Source organism: Tamandua tetradactyla, chromosome 5 (assembly GCF_023851605.1).
Source record: "Tamandua tetradactyla isolate mTamTet1 chromosome 5, mTamTet1.pri, whole genome shotgun sequence".
Classification (NCBI taxonomy): domain Eukaryota; kingdom Metazoa; phylum Chordata; class Mammalia; order Pilosa; family Myrmecophagidae; genus Tamandua; species Tamandua tetradactyla.
In genome coordinates, this window is record NC_135331.1 from 105114240 (window position 1) to 105134640 (window position 20401).

The window sequence follows — 20401 nt, forward strand, 5'->3', positions numbered from 1 at the left end:
GAGGATTTCATTTCTCCAGCCTACAGCATGTTAGCATGAGAAGCACAAGTTATCAAGCGGTCTACATGGTGTCCAGGTGAAAACCATACAATCAGCAACAGTGCGGTCAAGTTTCAGTCATGAATATAAACGATACAATAAGACATATTAAAGAGATAACTCAAAACTAATCACATTACAGTAACTCAACAGGGTTTTAAGTTTCCTTCACCCTTAAGAAAATCTGTAAATGACAAATAATAATAATAGTAACAATAAAAAAAGAGGCGTGGATGTTGAGAGGCATGAAGAAGTCACACGATGATGCCATTATACATTTAAGAAGGTAAGAGCCTCAAAATCCAGCGTGCAGGAAAAGTCACACTGCATTTATGGTAAGTTAAGTGAATTTAAAGTGCACAGAACAATTCTGAAAATACATAAGAAGGCAAAACCGAGAAAATATGGAACTTAAAAAACTTTAGTGGTAGGTATTCTGCAACAGTTATACCTTTATAACTGAAAAGGTTTATAAACTAACTTCCCAGGAGGGTTAAAAAAAAAACTATATTTTAAAAGGAAGAACTCAAACACTGGCCATATATTCTGTTAAACACACGCACGCACGCACACACACCAAAAAATCAAAAACAAAAAAACAAAACAATTAACACCCTGCCACTAAATTGAGTAATATTCCAGAGTGTGGTGCCGTAGTGTTCTACAATAGGTCAGGAAGATGGCTATAAACAGAGTCCAGAAGGGTCTGGCTGGCTTCCTGGCTCTTGACTCCAATAATCTCAAATAGCCGGTCCAGTTTGTCCTCAGCCTGGGGAATCTCTTCAATCACCCGCAGCTCCTCGGGATTCAGGATATGGAGCATGTCGTCAAAGATAGGCTGCAAGTCGCAGGGGTCCAGGCGTACCTGCCGCAACACTGTGTCTTTCTTTTCTGCAGGGAGAGAGGGAAGAGAAGGGAACAGCTGTGATGGGCCCATGCAGGGGAAGAAGTGGGGCTAAGAGTGCCATCTGCCCTCTCCCAAGCTTGTCCCTTCCTCTTCCTTTACACAAACACATAAGATAAGCGAGTGAGTAAACCTCTGGCCTGTTTTAAACAACACAGGAGTTTTTACTTGCAATTCACATAAGATATACACAAACAAGATTTGCCGAATAGAGAGCAGGCAAGGACCTGCTTAAATAGATGGGCGGTGTGTTAATAGCATTTGCCTAAACTTAAATGATCTCTTCAAAATTCTTCTAAAATGCATTATTCAACATCATGTTGGAGGTTCTAGACAGAGCAATTAGACAAGAAAAAGAAATACAAGGCATCAAAATTGGAAAGGAAGAAGTAAAACTATCACTGTTTGCAGACGATATGATACTATATGTCGAAAACCCTGAAAAATCCACAGCAAAACTACTAGAGCTAATAAATGAGTACAGCAAAGTAGCAGGTTATAAGATCAACATTCAAAAATCTGTAGTGTTTCTATACACTAGCAATGAACAAGCTAAGGGGGAAATCAAGAAATGAATTCCATTTACAATTGCAACTAAAAGAATAAAATACTTAGGAATAAATTTAACTAAAGAGACAAAAGACCTATACAAAGAAAACTACAAAAAACTGTTAAAAGAAATCACAGAAGACCTAAGTAGATGGAAGGGCATACCGTATTCATGGATTGGAAGACTAAATATAGTTAAGATGTCAATTCTACCTAAATTGATTTACAGATTCAACGCAATACCAATCAAAATCCCAACAACTTATTTTTCATAAATAGAAAAACCAATAAGCAAATTTATCTGGAAGGGCAGGGTGCCCCGAATTGCTAAAAGTAGCTTGAGGAAAAAAAACGAAGCTGGAGGTCTCATGCTGCCTGACTTTAAGGCATATTATGAAGCCACCGTGGTCAAAACAGCATGGTATTGGCATAAAGATAGATATATCGACCAATGGAATCGAATAGAGTGCTCAGATATAGACCCTCTCATCTATGGACATTTGATCTTTGATAAGGCAGTCAAGCCAACTCACCTGGGACAGAACAGTCTCTTCAATAAATGGTGCCTAGAGAACTGGATATCCATATGCAAAAGAATGAAAGAGGACCCGTATCTCACACCCTATACAAAAGTTAACTCAAAATGGATCAAAGATCTAAACATTAGGTCTAAGACCATAAAACAGTTAGAGGAAAAGGTAGGGAGATATCTTATGACTCTTACAATTGGAGGCGGTTTTATGGACCTTAAACCTAAAGCAAGAGCACTGAAGAAAGAAAGAAAGAAATGGGAACTCCTCAAAATTAAACACTTTTGTGCATCAAAGAACTTCATCAAGAAAGCAGAAAGACAGCCTACACAATGGGAGACAATATTTGGAAACGACATATCAGATAAAGGTCTAGTATTCAGAATTTATGAAGAGATTGTTCAACTCAACAACAAAAAGACAGCCAATCCAGTTACAAAATGGGAAAAAGACTTGAACAGACACCTCTCAGAAGAGGAAATACAAATGGCCAAAAGGCACATGAAGAGATGCTCAATGTCCCTGGCCATTAGAGAAATGCAAATCAAAACCACAATGACATATCATCTCACACCCACCAGAATGGCCATTATCAACAAAACAGAAAATGACAAGTGCTGGAGAGGATGTGGAGAAAGAGGCACACTTATCCACTGTTGGTGGGAATGTCAAATGGTGCAACCACTGTGGAAGGCAGTTTGGTGGTTCCTCAAAAAGCTGAATATATAATTGCCATACGACCCAGCAATATCATTGCTAGGTATCTACTCAAAGGACTTAAGGGTAAAGGCACAAATGGACATTTGCACACCAATGTTTATAGCAGCATTACTTACAATTGCCAAGAGGTGGAAACAGCCAAAATGTCCATCAACAGATGAGTGGTTAAACAAACTGTGGTATATACATACAATGGAATATTAGGCAGCTTTAAGACAGAATAAACTTATGAAGCATGTAATAACATGGATGGACCTAGAGAACATTATGCTGAGTGAGACTAGCCAAAAAACAAAGGACAAATACTGTATGGTCCCACTGATGTGAACCGACATTAGAGAATAATCTTGGAATATGTCATTGGTAACAGAGACCATCAGGAAATAGAAATAGGGTAAGATAATGGGTAATTGGAGCTGAAGGGATACAGACTGTGCAACAAGACTGGATACAAAAACTCAGAAATGGATAGCACAATACTACCTAATTGTAATGTAATTAGGTTAAAACACCGAATGAAGCTGCATCTGAGGTATAGTTTTTTTTTTCTTCTTTTTTCTTTTTTTTTCTTTTTTCCCTCTATTATCGTTTTATTTCTTTTTCTGTTGTCTTTCTATTTCTTTTTCTAAATCGATGCAAATGTACTAAGAAACGATGAATATGCATCTATGTGATGATATTAAGAATTACTGATTGTATATGTAGAACGGAATGATTTCTAAATGTTGTGTTACTTAATTTTTTTAATTAATAAAAAAATTATAAGTAAATAAAATGCATTAGAACTACAAAAAAAATCTTCTAAAACACAGATGGAGAATGCTGAATATTTAAAGACACTCAAAAAAATAAAAATAAAAATTTTTACTACTGTATCGTGTTTACTATACAAAGATGTTCATCATCCCATCCCTTTGCCAAATGATCAGAATTCTGAGTTAAGGTCTGCTCACCTCCCATTCTAATTATATTGCAATGGTCTAAAACTAAAATTGCTGAGAGAGAGCGAAAGCACATAAATAAGAAAACATTGCTTCTTGGGTCATAGCTTACTATGAGGAAGGAATCACAACTTTTATTATTATTATAAAAAGCTTTCTCTAAAATATAATATGTAACATAAAACATTAACGCAATTATAAAATATAAAATGGACGACTATAAATATAGAAAGCACATAGAAGATAAACATGCAAATTTTATAAAATGTAACATAAAATATAAGCAAAACTACACAAACCAGGAAATAACTAACAGAGATCTATCCTCAATATATTGAGTATGCGAATTCTCCATACTGCTATTAAAAATTAAGTGGCAAAATATTTCCCAAATGTACCAATCCATAATTGGTAAAGCATTGCTCTTTGCAACCTAGCTTAACAGAACGAATTTGAGGATCAATTTAAGTCATGAAAGCCTGAACTTTCCAACTCTCAAGATAGGTTACGCTTTAAAATCCTTACACTCAGCAAGTCTGGTAAATAATTTTCAAGAAACCTGTCAGACTACATTTTATCAGACCTTGCCGGAAACCCACATTGGATAGCATCGTGAGGAGAAAGGGCGACACTACTCCTCCACACGAGCTCTCGGCCAGGCACTGAGGAGGTGTAAAGATTTTCTAGAGCTGTCCTCCTGGGCCACGCCCAGGGTGTCCCGGGACCCATCTCATCTTGGAAGCCTGAGCAGTTTTCTCTGGGCAGGTTATTCAAATGGCTCAAGGACAACCCCGACAGTGGACCTGCCGAGGGAGAAACCCCGAAGGACTCTTACAGGGAAGGAGGGAAGATAAGAGTTGGGACCCAGTTGGGACCTGAGCTGCCCCGTCGGTACCTTTGGTAATGAAGGAGCCGGTCCTGCTCAGCGCGGAGGAGCCGCTGGAGGTGGAGTCACAGCGCAGAAGGGGCTCAGACTCATCCACGAAGAAGCCCTTGCTCTTGTCCAGGGGGGAAGGCTCCACCGTCAGGAGAGTAGAGTTCTCAAGTTTCTTGTTGGGGCTGAGGATGGGGCTTGGGCTAAGTGGATTGGGGCTCGTCGGGAGAGCCAGTTTGTCAGTTTCCAACTGCGGGAGAGAACAAGAGAAAATTTTAAACTCTGTACTTCAAAGGTTATAGAGGGAAAAAACAAACAAGGAAATTGCTTTTTCCACTTGATATTTTATACATAAATCCTCACCTTTCGATATTCCGTAAATTTATATTATTGCTAGGCACACACATATTTGTAAACCCATTAAAAACACCTATGAGGATATGTATGAGCACAGAGAGTTAGGAAGCATAGTCACCAAACTGTGGGCACTGGTTATACCCCAGGGACATGGAACTGGACATGCTGTGAGGAGGAAGAGTCCCAGCTTAAATATCATTTCAATACCTGGAAGGGGTCTTAGATAGGATTTAGTATACTGCTCTCCCTCTGCAGATAAGGGAACTGGGGCCTGGAGAAGTTAAATAACTGTCTTAATTAAGGACCCACAACAAGTAAATGGCCGAACTAAGACTAAATTCCATGTCTCCTGACTGTGGGATTAAATAAAACTGCTTAAAAGAATGAGAACAGAAAACCAGAGGCAAAACAGGTGGAAGGGAGGTTGAAAACCATCCTGCTATAGCCAGGGCATCAGCTCTAAGGACCTATGGAAATTGTGAAGCTTGCTCTCTGGAGTGGTCGCAGAGATACAATAGCAGGTCAGCAAACAACATGGTTTTAGAAAGAGACAGTGTGCCTTCATGGCCACGTGGCTGATGCGTGGAGAATGAATCTTGGGGAGGCAAGAATGAAGGTAGGGAGAGAGTTAGGCTGTTTCTACAGTAGCCAGAAAAAGAAGTATGGTCACAGCTTGTACCAGGGGCAGGGCATGTACAGTGGAGAAGGGGAGAAGAGATAGGCGTAGCGCCCCATTTTACAGGTGAGACAAATAAGGACCAGAGCTCAACTCAGTTCTGCCTGACAGTGCTGCTCTTGCATGCTTTCACATTAGACGGTGCTTTCGAGCTGTGGCAGCCACTTGTGACATCTCCTAGTCCACTGATACTACCTTTATACTGGCTCTTCCAGAGTGTATGAAAACCTGGGGGCCGGACGGCCAGATCACACAGGGCAGGGGTCAGGAAGTGACGTACACTGCCCTTTAGAATCCATATCATCTGACTCACTCTAAGTGAAATGCTTTCGATCTCTTCAGCAAGGAAGATAAGGATTCTCATGGTAAAGTATTACAGTAGATGGTTAGATAAGGCACAGAACAAACCCAACCACCTCTTTTACAACTTCTAAAACCTGAGAAATCCTTGCAACTGATTGCAGATTCTGAAGACCACAGATAACTGCATGTGTCTCATGGACCAACAGCATTTTTCCTCTGTACCACCACCCACCCCCTGCTTCTGCTTCCAGAGAAAGTTTAAGACTTGTATAACATGCATTCCCAGTGGCCCCCTCCTGACTCACAGACACGTTTTATGCATGTGGTTTTTAAATTTTAATTGAATAGGGCCTGGCATGTGTCCCTACTCCATGAAAATGTACATGGCCATTCATGCCAATGCACATTTCTTATTCACTCAATTAGACAAAGAACATTTGTCTATGCTCCGATTCTCAGAGACATTACATTGGAAGACATGCTCAGTCAATATGAGCACTGTTCTTGCTTTAAAAAGAAATTCCCACCCACAAATCACATGCCATCAAACCAAAAGAAGTCCACCCACTTTATTTCCTAAATTCTATTAGTTCACAACTTTAAATATTTTGATTTTTTCCCCTTTTGCCAAATGGCTTCTATCAGTGGAAATTAAGCACATGGGATCTGACATCATTTGGAATGAGAGAATGGTGAATTGATGCTTTCCTGTAATTAACGAGTCAGGTGAATATGAACATGTCCCTAGGAAATGGTTTTAGCATCATCACAATGAGGCTGAACAACCACAGCCAAAGCCAGACACCGACAATCATCTCTTCTAGAAACTCTACTCAGCTACTAAGTAGCCTATACTTAACTAAGCATAAGTATTCCTTAATTGGTGTAACAGTAGCTGCTTGCATTCTAAATTTGTCTAAAGTTATTTGCATTTTTTCCCAAAGATAAGAAAAAATTGCTCCTCGAAACTTATTTTCTTCCCTTTACCATAATATCTGCAACATCTATCAAAGCTGGTTTGCAACACTGCAATGCTGTTAGGCATTCTGTTACCTATGATCTCTTATCAGAAAATTGAGTCATCAGGATATGTACAATAAATTAATTCTCTATTTTATTAATTCTGAAAGTCCATGGTTCAGTATTCTGAGTTTACAGCAAGTGAATAACACTTATAATAAGACTCAGATACTAACTGAGAAGACAAATATTCCAAACAAAAGTCAGATTCCCATAGAAAAGGGTCTTATCTTACAAAAGCTTTGTGTATAAATTTATCAGAATATCCACAAAATAGATTATAAGTAACAATTTATTCCTTATCCTCCTTCCAGTTTTCCAAATTTTCTACAGGGACATATTAACTTTTACCATTTGAAGAAACAATAAATGTTATTTTAAAAAGCAGTCACCACTAAGTTATTTTCCTTCTGCTAACTTGAAAATATTGTGGCTGCAGCAGCTCTTATTTACACTGGTAGTCAAGAAACAGGATAGTCAGGAGATCATCTTCAAGGCTAAACTCTTCTCTATACTTTTCTTATGTATTCATGGACACAAAAGGGTTATACTCTCCCCAACTTACTGATATTTAGACTTCAAAGAAAGGCCTCTGAGAAAACTTGGCCCATGAAGGCAATGTGTCAACCAGATACCAGAAGCCCCCCTGGAGAAACTTGAAAAGTACAGCTCTTTTTGCTTTGTAGCCATGAGGTAAATTAAATCACACTAACTTGGAAGACTCCAAGAATGATGTAAAGACAGTAAGATTAAAAGAGGGGGCAGGGAGAATGAGGTTCCCACTGATAAGAGAAAGGAAAAAATGGTTCACCTTACTCAACAGTGAAATCACACCTATAGCTTAGTTCCGGACCTAATTATTTTCCTTTCTGATTGCCACCACCGCTGACTACAGGAAACCCTCCAAAGAGATTAGGTGAGTAGGATATTGCTTAAAATGTGTGCACCTGAACACCTGTGGGCTACAGAAGTTTGTAGCAGTTGTTTGTGAGAACACTCATTTAACTTATAACTGGATATTACAATGAGACAGGTCTCCACACACACCACATCAAGCCCTCTAAAACTGAAGCACCCACCCTGAATGTGCAACTAAATAACCTGAACTGAAGCTCAAAAACTAATTCTCTACTTTTAATATCAAACTGAAAATTCCCTTCTCTGTTGATTGGTCTTTCCTACAGATGACTCGCTGTGGGAGATTTAAATATTTCCCAGCCCTGGGGATGGTACAACTATGAATGGAAAAGGAACATCCTTCCAAACCTTATTGACGATGAGCGTGGAATACAAATCAAACAAGATTTTTGAGTTATCTACTTTCCTAGAATCTAGCTGCATTCCCGGTGTACTCTGTAGGTAGGCATGAGCCAAGAATGCCAGCCCCAGAAGCCTTTTTTTCAGCATGCATTTCAGGTTCACTACAGTTACCTCCTAAAAATCAGTCATGAAAATCCTGGAAAATCAGTGTAAGGGGAGAACGGAGACATGCTACTAGCTAGCTGTGTGGTCTTAGAGAAACTATTTCCCTCCTTGGAGCTGATTCATCATTTCTAAACTAAAAAGAATGTCATACTAGGCCATCTCTAAGTTCTTTCAGTTCAAATGATGATTTATTATTATTTGTTTCATCTATTGCTATTTCATCCTTCCCCCTCTCACCCCATACCCCCAACTCCTTTGTCCTTTCAGGTTACTCCTAACTGGTCCACTCAACTAAAGTTTACTGTCAAGTTATTTTTAATTACTACACAATTACAATCTTCCTGTGGTTACTCAATCTGTTTTTACAAAAATAATTAACAACTTTAATGCATCAATGACCTCCTGAAATGAAACATTAATCACCCAGCCTGGATGTTCCTTGTCAGGTTGCTAAAACAATTCAACTTAACCCCCCTGGCTCTGCAACTAACCAGCTGGATTCCTTGTGCCCACCCAACCCCCCCCCCACACCCCCTCGTGGATTAATTTCCAGAAAGAAAGGTCCTTGCAGTCAAGTCACTGTTTCAGCTTAACTTTTCCTTCAGACCTCCAACACTTAGAAGGAAGAGTTCTGTCACACTTAATAGTTTTTAAAAAGTCTATATGCTAAATGCAGTTGAAGCTATTTGCTATTCTGAGTTGACCAGCAGGTTACTGAGATCCAGTAAACAAACAGGGAATTTAATAAGCCATTACCAAAACTATGTTGATAATTCCACATAAATTCTCATAATCCCTTGGCTGCTAAGGCAGTCTTATTAGCTCCATTTTACAGATGAGGAAACTGAGGTCCAAAGAGGTTTAAGTAACTTGCCCAAGCTTACAGAGCTAGGATTCAAGACCAGATCCATCTACTTTCAAAGTTATCCTCTTTGCTGAGCTGTGTCATCTCAATGTCTGAGTCCACTCCACGCAGGAAAATTGACAACCCCTGTAAACAGGATCCAAGGAATACAGTACCACAGCAACTGTCCTGCTCCCTCAACCAAGGCAGGATCTACAAAGACCTGTAGTTCAATGGCAGAGTTCATACTCTGGCTGGAAGACTGCCCTAAGATAAATATTAGAGGTTCTCTAAGTACCAGATACTTCAACTGTAGCAAATAACGTTTGTTTCCATTTGCAAATATTTCAGATCCCAACAGACCAGTGACCCGTTACAAAAACAAATTCAATTTCTACTAAATTCAATTTCTACCTTCATCCCAAAAGAAAGTCACAAATAAATGTAAAATTATAACTATTTAAGGATTACAATGTTATCTCAAGCTTGGTTCCCCTGTTCTCCCAGTTGCCCAGGCAATTAAGAGCAGATCAGTTTTCATGGCTTCCTACAGGTCTATTCAGGCATGTACAGTTGGGCTCTGAACACAAAACAAAACGAAAAACAGTGCTACCTTTCTTGTCATGTAAGTATCTCTTAATGTCCAAATCACTTTGGTCTCTGTGTTTGGAGAGAAAGAATTCAAATAATAAAGAAATGCTTTGTTATCCAAATCCATTTGGTTGCAGGATTTCAGATATAAATGAGGCTGTTCAGATTCCTAAGGAGGGTTAGCAGCCCTATCTCAAAAATTTATCTGAATGTAGTCAATTGCTATACAGAGATACTGAAGAATACCCGTAATTCAGTGATTTATCCCTTAGAAAAATAAAATGAATTGCCCTCATACAAAAAAGGGAAAAATAAGTAGGTTTTTCTTTAAAGTCCATGATAATAAGAGGCAACGACTTTCAGATTATTCTTCTGAGTGTGAATCCTCATTAAGTCCAATCCAGAGTAAGGGGCCCTGGCAAGAATAGCACATATTTACTCAGCAGATGTTTTTCCAAATAAAAAAGAAAATGTTAAGAGAGAGAGGGAAAAAATGCTGGTTCCTATACCTTAAAAGAAGGGTGACCAGTTATAAGAAATTCAGGTGGCTGCCTTGGAAATGGGAATATGGACTAGACATATATATGTATATACACACACACACACATATATGTTAATGAAGTAAATATGTCAAAATGTGAATAATTATTGAATCTCAGTGATTATGGGCATTTTTTATACTGTGCTTTCAAATTTTTGGTTTCAAAAGTTTTATTTAAAGAAGTTGAGGGAAAAAAGAAGGGTAAAGAGCCAATAACCTTAAGACAATAATTCCCTCAACTTTCCCTAGGTTCCTGATTGTTTAGTCCAAGCCCTTTGTCTTCTTTCCTGCTGGCTTCTTTTTCCTGCCCAGCCAGGCCCACAGGAGAGGAAGGTAAGGCAGTGTTTCCCTTGTATAAATAGAGAAGAGGCTAACAGTTAAATCTCAATCATCAAATGGCAAGTAAACATCGAGGGTCTTCAGGTGTCTAGTGCTCCCAGGGGTCACTGGAGGTCACAGGATGGCAGCAGAACAGGAACCCAATGCCAACAGGTCAGCAGGCCAATAAAGGTAGCAGAATTGAATGAACCTGAGATGTGTGCTGGCCAGGTGAGCTAAGGGCCTGTGGGACACTCTCGTCCACCATCCAGGAGGACCTCAGGATTAACTTGGCCAAAAAATACCAAAGCAAGCAGAGAGTTATTTTAAAAGATACCCCACCCTACATCTGTTCATAACCGGATAATGAAAAGATTTTGTCTCAACTGCAATATTACTTAAGCCTACAGGTCAGCTGGCCTTGGTGTATTACTTCCTCTAAGCTTCCAAAACACCAACCAAGGAAGATGCTGTAGTCTTAGGTGTACATATGTCATCTGTTAATCCTGATCATATCTATGAATTAATTTCAAAATTGAACCCCAAATGCTGTAAATTCACCATGTTGAAGTCAAGGTGTTGGTAGGCAATCCTTCCCCAAGCAAGAGAACTGCTTCTGCTCCTGGATGCACATGGGAAAACCCACAGGAAGCCGAAACAAGAAGCACAGCATGGAGCTGCCAAAGCTGGTAAGAACCAGCTGGCTCCAGAGGGAAGGAGGGAGGGTGTGCACCACCCAGCTGCTGGCACGGGAGTCTGCAGGCTGTTCGGGCTGCTGACATCAACGGTTATGCCATTGCCGCCCTGAGCTGACTCACTGACTAGCTTTCTCAAAAAAGGAAGCAGGGACAGTGAGTAAATGGGCCTTCTCGGTTCAGAGCTGGGGCCCTCATTCACATTTGAATATGTCGCCAAACCTTGTAAAAGCTCACCTCTATCAACATTAGATCATGTTCTCTTGGAAATTCCTTGAGTTTCTTTAAACTTTGAGACCTGTTCAGAAGCCCTTCCCACAAGAAAGACTTTGGACAATCCTAACCAAGATAAAGAGGTTGCATGAACCTTATAAGCCTGCTTTGTGCAGGACAGCAAATAACTGTTAAGGAAACTCATAGCATTGAGGTAAGAAGGTCCAAGCTCATCTTTGTGAGTCATGGTTTTTGAACCTGCCAAATTTGATTAAAGTAGTAATAAGTACATTAACTGGGTTCATGCACTGAGCACTAGAATACACATAACACGTAATTCCAAAGGTTCAAAAGGGGATACAGAAACCATACTTCTCTCCTTATCCTCTGACCTCAACTTATGACTTCCAGCTGTCTGCTTTCCCAGTTCCCTTCCCAGTCAATTATCGTTACCAACTGTTCTGTGCTCTCTCCAAAGAGAGACTATACTTACACCGACGACAAATAGGTATATATGTTCTCTACTCTACTCTGGCTTTTTCTTTTTAACACCAATATGAGAGCATAGTGTACATACTGTTTTATATCTTGCTTTTTACTTAAAGACACTTCTTGAGAATAGAATATAAAGAGCTGATTCACTCCTTTTGACATATGCATTCTGTTCCACTATAGGGATGCTCTATAACTTATAACCAGTTCCCTACTGAAGGCGATTTGTATGATGCTACACGGGATATTCTTATACTCGCATCATTCTGCATGTATGTGGGGATATATGTAGACCACATTCCCAGAAGTGGAATTATGGATCATCCAGCATATTTTTATAGATACTGCCAGAACTGTGCTGGATTCATTTTCACATCCATCAGCAATAGTTGCTCTTTTCCTTCGCCCTCACAACTCGTGTATTTGTTATCATATCCTTTCTTCTTTGCCAGCATGAAAGGTTAAAAATGGTACCTCACTGTAGGTTTTAATTTGATTTTTTCTTATTGGGAGGGAGGTTTAAAAATCATTATGTGTTTAAGAACCTTCTGAATCTCCTTTTCAGAGAACTGCCTTTTCCACAGACTGTGCATTTTTCTTTTAGTCTGTTGGTCTCCTTCTTCAAGAATCTGCAAAAGCTCTTTATATTGTAAGACAAGCCTATGTTGCAAACAATTTCCCCTAGTTGTTATTTTGTCTTTTTTGTATGGTATCTTCTGGCTTATAAAGTTATTGTCACTTGAATTTTTCTTGTATATCCTCTGTATTTTATATCATTCTTAGAAAAGCTTTACCTACATTTTTTTTATTATAAAAACATAAAATCTTTCCCCATGCTTTTTTTCGAGAACTTTTTTGGTGATAAGTTATTTTAATTGTTGGTAATTTCAACCTGTCCCCAAATTCAGCCCAATTATGGATAACTCCAAGTTCCCTTTGTGACAGAATTGTTTTAATGGAAAAATCAGGAGTGACAGCTTTCCCTCCCAAGGAAGTGGTAAAGAATAAGTCATTGAAACACTGAAATTAACTGCTGCATAATAAAATCCACTGCTGCCCATGATAGGATCCCTCCCCAGCAACTTTACTGGCCGTTGGGTTGTAACAGATCAATTTAGCCACAGAGACAGTCTCACTAACCAGGGTAGAGAAGCCAGGTCATAGGTAGAAGGTATTAAGCTTTACCCAGATACAGGTTTTGGCTTAAAAACAAAATTGAAAATAAGTTCTACAGCACTGATAATTGAGGGAGTAAAGAGGCTTCTTTTCACAATATTGATTCTGATTTGCTCCCAGCACAGTTTTTGAGAAAGCCTGTGAGTGTGTGAATTAAAGGGGTAAAAACATCATCAACTGAAGCTCACTCTTTTCTGAATATTGACCTACTGCATCTCAGGAAAAAATAAAAGCCCACTTTAATCCCTCTGAATCAGTTTCACAGAACATATTCTAAAGTTTGGCTCATAGGTACACTTCCTATAACGTGGTCAGCACCTGGAGGGCAGAGTCCCGGCTTTTTTGTTTTGATGTAGTACCTCCAGTACCTGGTACAGGGCTGAATATAAAATAGGTACTCAATTAGAGCTGCTAAATAAATGGCCTGTATTAACCCAACTCATCCTTAAAGGCTAAAATCTTAAAAAAGGAAGAAAGGAAGGAAGAGAGGGAGAGAGGGAGGGGAAAAAAGGAAAAGGAAAAAATTGTGTGTTGGGGAGAAGGATATTAAACTCCAAGAATCTGTTTCCCAAGCTTTTCTTCTTATAGATTTCATTAATCCTTAAGTCCTTTTTTTTTCACATCTCAAGATCTCTGAAATAGTCTTACAACTATAATTGATAGTGTTTTACTTCTTGCTTAGTGGTACATATAATAATGATACATATTACAATTAGTATGGCATTCAATGAAATACAGTAACATATCTTGCTTATGACACCTACAACACCTCTCAGGACCATGAAACTTGTTAAATAAGAACAGATGTAAAGCACTTACACAGTGCTTGGGACACAATAGATACTCAGCAAACGCTGGTTCCCTTTCTGCTTGATATGCATTTATTGAAAGCAGAGTGGTATCATTTGCTCTCAAGGCAAAAAATTAAAAAAAGAAAGAAAATGTGGAATTCAAATTCCAACATAGAGAATAAAATAATAGCTAAGATTTAGTCAGCTCCCCACTATAAGAAAAGAGTTATGACTGGGAATTTCACACGCATTATCTTTAGCCCTCAGCAGCCCATAAAGTAGCTACAAAAATACGGAGGCATGACAACATGATGGGACTTGCCCCTGGCCACAGAATACATGGCTAGAACAAGAATCCAATCCAATCCAGAGGGACAAAGTCAAATTCCTGGATTTGTCAGCCCCTTCTATTAAGTCTTGGAGATTCAAAGCTGGAACTCCACATGAAGTTTGGCAGAGGAACCATTTCCTTGAACGCTACAGAGCAGGGAAAAGTGTCTGAAAAGCTACCTACTGAGCAAACCAAAAAAGGTCCTAAGAAAAAGAGCAGTCCTTGCAAAGTCAAAGGTTTGACAAGCTCTTAGTGTGAAAAAGGAGGTGGGGTTCCCTAGGCAGAAACCAAAGGCAAAAGTCTCAGAAAAGCAAGCAAAACAGTCTTTTTAATGGGTCATTAGTCGACTCTTCAAAGAAACCAGTCTGGTTTTTAAAAGACTTTCAAATGGACACACATAAATCTTCTCTAGTTTTCTCTGGTTTTTTTTTTTTTTTTTTTGGTTAGTACCCCTGCCTTCTGATGCTATCTTACAATTCCTTGTTTAAACTTCTATTACAACACTTGCTCATCCTGAACTATAATTGTTTGCACACTGGTGGTCTGCGATAGGGAGCTGACTAACTGGATGAAACCCTGGAAAATGATCACAAGTAGAACACCCTGAAATGCCATTAAAAATCCAAAGGCTGACCATACTTGTCGCTCCTTTGTGATATGATTACCACCTTAAACAAAAGCATCACTAAATGCACCTGGGTCTGCTGTGTGTCAGCGATCCCTTGTACTGTCCTCTCTCCTCACCGCCCAGAAGTTCCCCAGAGCCCACAGTCAGTCACACCCTGCAAATTAAGTAACTTGGCCTTAAATGACCCTCTGTTCCGTGGTAAACCAGCAGAGCGCAGGGGCTAGGATGTACAAGTTTAGCTAACAACTTAAGTTCTTAGGACAGCAATCTCTGTTTTTAATAGATGACCAAAAGGCAAATGAAAGACAAAGACTAATTTGAATAGCCAAAGCGCCAATAACAGCTAAATGTGCAGCTGGTATTTGCCTCAGCTCACCCTAGCTGTATTAAATTTCTGGAAATAGCCGGTATCAGTCACACCCTTAGATAAGGACAGCTGCGTCCTGCAGCTGGTAAGCAAAAGAGCAGTGACTGCAGTCCCCTCTGCAGCAGAAGCAGGAGCACTGCCCTTGCCAAAAGAGAAGGCCCAGCGCTTCTCCCTCATTTGATTAGACAAAGAGAGAGAGATCGACAGGGTGGGGGATTAGTTGGGGGGTTTCTGTCCATGGGACTTAGGGCTCTTATGTGGTTCTGGAAAAGATTAACATGTCCTAACAAAGAATCATTCTACTATTGGCTCCAGGTCCAGAGTTGTTAAACCACAGTGCAGTTTCACTAATCTTACAGGAGAAGGGGTGGCGGGATAAGAGGGATCTAATTCCCCTGCCTCATGATTGGCATCAGTTTTTTAAAATTGTCAATCTTGGGGGTGCGAGGGTAGTTCAGTGGTAGAATTCGCGCCTGCCATGTGGGAGACCCGGCCCGTGCACATCTCAAAAAAATTTAAAAAATTATCAGCCTCTGGGAAAAGCTAGTCTTTATATTACTTTAAATTGTCGTGGTTGCTCTTAATGCTGTAATAGTGTGAAAAACAAGTCCTTAACTCCCTATTTAAGATAGTGTTTAATATTTAGAATTCAAGTAACTCTGGTATCTGTATCAATAGATTTTGTTTCCTTCCTTGCTGTAATTTTAAATTAGTTTATGGAACATATTGTACAAACAGGCTTTATGAAGATTACTTAGGTACATATTTTTTAATAGGCCTATGGATAAGCTAACTAAGATATCCATTTTAGGTGGTTAAGATTTCCATATGTTCATTGTAAAAATATTGTATCTTCATATTTTCCTGAAATTAGGAAAATATTGAGTAACATAGGTCAGGTCATTACTATAGCATTGCAGATATTTGTAAAAACTTTCTACCTGATATTTTGAGAACATTCACAATTTTGACAGATGATCACATGGTATCCAAGTAAGTGTTTAATACTTATAATTTAAGAACTTTGCTATCTGAATTTGCAAACTTTCTCCTTGTTGTCTTAATATTAAAGTGTTTTATGAAACTTACTACGCAAACAGGCTTTACAATGATTATATGGACACTTTATTTAAATATGCCTATGGTTAATCTAACGGAGATAACCATTTTTGGTGATTCTAAGTTTTGTTTTTCTTAAATTAAAAAAAAATTATCATTTGAAACAGAAAAAACTCAGGGTAAAATATGAAAATCAGAACTGAAAGGGAAACCCAGAAATCCAGGTGTTTAATCTTGGTTCCCTTTTTCTGAAAGCCACTGAGGGAACAAATAATCATCTTCACACATACCATCACTTTTATTCCTTCATTAGAGAAAATATCCCAGCCAGCCTAGCAACAGTCACATTGCAGTACAGAATAAAAATTTATAGCTGGCTGGGATTTCCAGAGCTTTGGCATTGAACCCAGATGGCAACCTTCCTGCTCAATGATCTACTTTTCATTCGAATTGGGAGAACCTCTCCACCCCACATTAAGTGACTTTCAGTGTTCGGGATTTAAAGGATCCATTTTGTGTATGCATTGGAGCTAGTCAGAAACAGTTTTCCATCTCTCTTGCTTCTTGAGCCTGGAAATAACGGTAAATATTTGCAGAGTGCTTATGGTGGCTAACACTCACCTCATTCTCACAGCAACCTATACATAGGCACTAATGTTATTCAAATGTTCTCGTGAAGAAACTGAGACTGAGAGACAAGTAATTTATCCAGGACCCCACAGTGATTGTGTTGCATGGATAGGAACTGAAGCTGGCACATATCTCCACATTGGTGCTCCAGGTTGGAGCCTTAATGGCTGTTTAGTGGTACATTCTGTACCTCCCATCTCCCTGCCCTCCTGGATTTACTCCCAAAGAATATACAAATAGGTCAAAGTTTCTCCCATTCAACCACAGGCTTCCTTGACTCATCCTTGCATTGCACAAAGTGCCTGGTATAATAATTTGTTATGTAATAGAAATTTTAAAAAATCAAATAATCTTCTTTGCTGTTTAGCAGGGGAAAATTCATCCCAGTCTAAAAAGGAGGGGATATATGCCCAAACTCTTGTCAAATTTTGCCTGAGATTCCTCAGAGAAGTCACACTTGGGTTACAGGAAGGAGTTACATATTCCAGAGAAAGGATAATATACAGATTCAAGGACAAATATGTCATCTCAGCATGAAAGCTAGTCTCTACTATACACAGTTCCTGGGTTTTGTCCAGGCTAGAAAATAATTAGCTCAGGATGCTTCTGATGAACTTGTCGTTTCATTTTGCTTTCTTAGCTTAGGAAATAAGAAGTTCAAACATTACAACACATTCCGTAAGAGCATAGGTCTCTGTCACCCTGTCAATGCTTCAGTTCAAGACATACTTTGAAGGAGGTCTTGCCAATAAACTACATATGTTAAGGGGCAATTTCTTTCTCATTTAATTTAAAGGCATGTATAAATGCCATGAGAGCTTCTCTTCGGAACCAGATAAACAGAGTTAACATACTGAGGCGACACTATTATAGCTTTAATTAGGCTTTTAAAAGTATTTTCTCAGGAAAATGTATGAATTTTTGTCATATTTTTGGAGTATAGAGATGGCTGGCAGACCTCACATGCCTACAATGGTAGATATCAAGGGACCGTGGTAAAAGAATATTAATTGTTTTAACATATGATTCAATAGAACTTCAAAAAGTTCCTCATACACATTTCTTTAAGTTAAACTTCAGCCCAAGAGTACAGACAAAAAAAAAAAAAAGATACTATATTGCAGCAACTTGCTATATATAAATAATGTAAAAATGATATAAAAAATGGTCCTTTGGTTTCCCAGAAAAATATGCTAGCATTATGTGCTCTTCTCATATGATATCCCTAGTCATCCATCAAGATAGCTATTGACTTGGAAGGTTTTTTCCTTCCCAGCAGGAGGAATGGTTATCCATACATATGCCATCCATGCTTTATTCTATATATCTTAACAGTTCACCATTCCACTTACGTAAAAGCCAAGCCATATAGGATCTCACCTCCCCACTTGCCACTTGAACATCATCTCCTATAATCTTCCCCCTTCATTCTTCCACTACAGTCCCAGCTCCTTGCTCTTCCTTAAGCATGCCTGGATTACTTCAGACAAAAACAAAAGAGTATTTCTATTCCCCAACTGCACTACTTCCACTTCTGGCTATAAAGGATTTATCTTGAGCAGACCAACAAGTCTTAGAAAGCTGGATAAAATCCAAAAATATACATCTATTTGAAGATACCATAGAACTACTAAGACAGCCAGTACTCAAGGGCAAAAATGAACAGAGAAGGGGAATTCTTTATGAAAGCCAGAGAATTAAAAACATGCTACCTTCAAAGAAGCAACAATAAGCTGCCTTCAAAATGGGAATGAAAGAAGTCCAAAGACAATATGATACCATTAAACTACTGAAAGAAAATAACTGTTATACTGAAATTCTATTATTTTCAGGCATCCTTCAAAAACAAAGGTAAAATAATGCTGTCAATCTGTCTGTCTGTCCATTTGGTAGGCATTTTCTAGAGAGAGGAAAACAGACTTTATTGTTGGAAACCTACACTAAAAAGTATTTTTTAACTATTTTATTGTATAGTATAGCATATATACATGCAAACAAAGCACTCTTCAACAAGTAGTTACAGGACAGATCCCTGAGTTTCTCATGGGTTGCCATATGATCCTCTCAGATTTTTCCTTCTAGCTGCTTCAGAATATAGGAGGCTAGAAGGCTTAAATATTTTTTTATCATCACAATCGACTTGTTTTCTTTCTTTTTTGTGAAAAATAACATATATACAAAAAGCAATACATTTCAAAGCACATCACCACAACTAGTTATAGAACATATTTCAGAGTTTGACATGGGTTACAATTCCACAATTTTAGGTTTTACTTACAGTTGTTCTAAGATACTGAAGGCTAAAAGAGGTATCAATTTAATGATTCAGATTCATATTCATTTGTTAAATCCTGTCTTCTTTGTATAATTCCACCATCACCGTTGGTCTTTCCAGCCCTCTCTTTAGAGGTGTTTGGGCTATGGCCATTCTAACTTTTTCATGTTGGTAGGATCTGTCACTAATATGGGGTAGGGAGATGGAACTAGTTGATGCTCTGGAGAGGGTGGGCCCTCTAGGTTTCAGGACTTATCTGGTTCAGGGACTCATCTGGAGGTTGTAGGTTTCTGGAAAGTTACTCTAGTGCCTGGAACCCTTGTGGAATCTTATATGTTGCCCTAGGTGTTCTTTAGGCTTGGCAGGAATGGTTTTGGTTGGGGGTTGGCAGGTTATGATAGGTAGCAAGGTCTAACCGAAGTTTACGTAAGAGCAACCTCCAGAGTAGACTCTCAACTCCATCTGAACTGTCTCTGCCACTGATACTTTATTAGCTACACTTCTTTTCTCCCTGTTGGTCAGGATGTAACTGTTGATACCACAGTGCCAGGGCCTGATTCACTCCTGAGAGTCCTCTCCCACGTCATCAGGGAGACTTTCACCCCTGGACGTCATGTCCCACATAGGGGGAAGGGCAATGATTTCACTTGCAGAGTTGGGCTTAGAGAGAGTGAGGACACATCAGAGTAACAAAAGATGTTCTCCGGGGGGTGACTCTTAGGGATACCTATAGGTAGCATAAGCTTCACCGTTACCTACATAAGCTGCACGAGAGTAAATTTCAAGATCAAGGGCATGGCCTATTGATTTGGGTGTCCCTAAAGTTTGAAACAGTATCAGAGGATTTCCTGATGGTAAAGCTTAATAGTTTCTTACTTTTTCTCTCATCCCTTAAGGGACTTTGCCAATACTTTTTGATTACCTGCTTAATATACTCTAAGGTATATCCGAGATTACATTAAGCTATACAGGATTAAAGGACCTCTCTGAAAAGTATTCTTTAGCCAAAAGAAAACTGATCCCAGGTAGAAGTTGGAACTACAAGAAGAAATGAAGAACAATGGGACAGATCAATGTGCAGGGAAATTTAAGTGACTCCTGACTATATAAAA

At 39.0% G+C, this 20401-nt stretch overlaps 1 protein-coding gene across 3 annotated transcripts in view; it reads right to left on the bottom strand.

Annotated features, from left to right (window-relative positions):
- Positions 1–620: 620 nt before the first annotated feature.
- The window catches only part of TNFRSF21 (TNF receptor superfamily member 21), a 71531-nt gene continuing 51750 nt past the window's right edge, over positions 621–20401 (bottom strand). For all 3 annotated transcript variants that reach the window (XM_077161994.1, XM_077161996.1, XM_077161995.1), the window contains exons 5-6: positions 4579–4807; positions 621–930 (exon numbers count right to left, since the gene is read on the bottom strand). In XM_077161994.1, coding sequence (XP_077018109.1) covers positions 701–930; positions 4579–4807 — 459 coding nt within the window. In that variant the 3' untranslated portion in view covers positions 621–700. The remainder of the gene's footprint in view (positions 931–4578; positions 4808–20401) is intronic.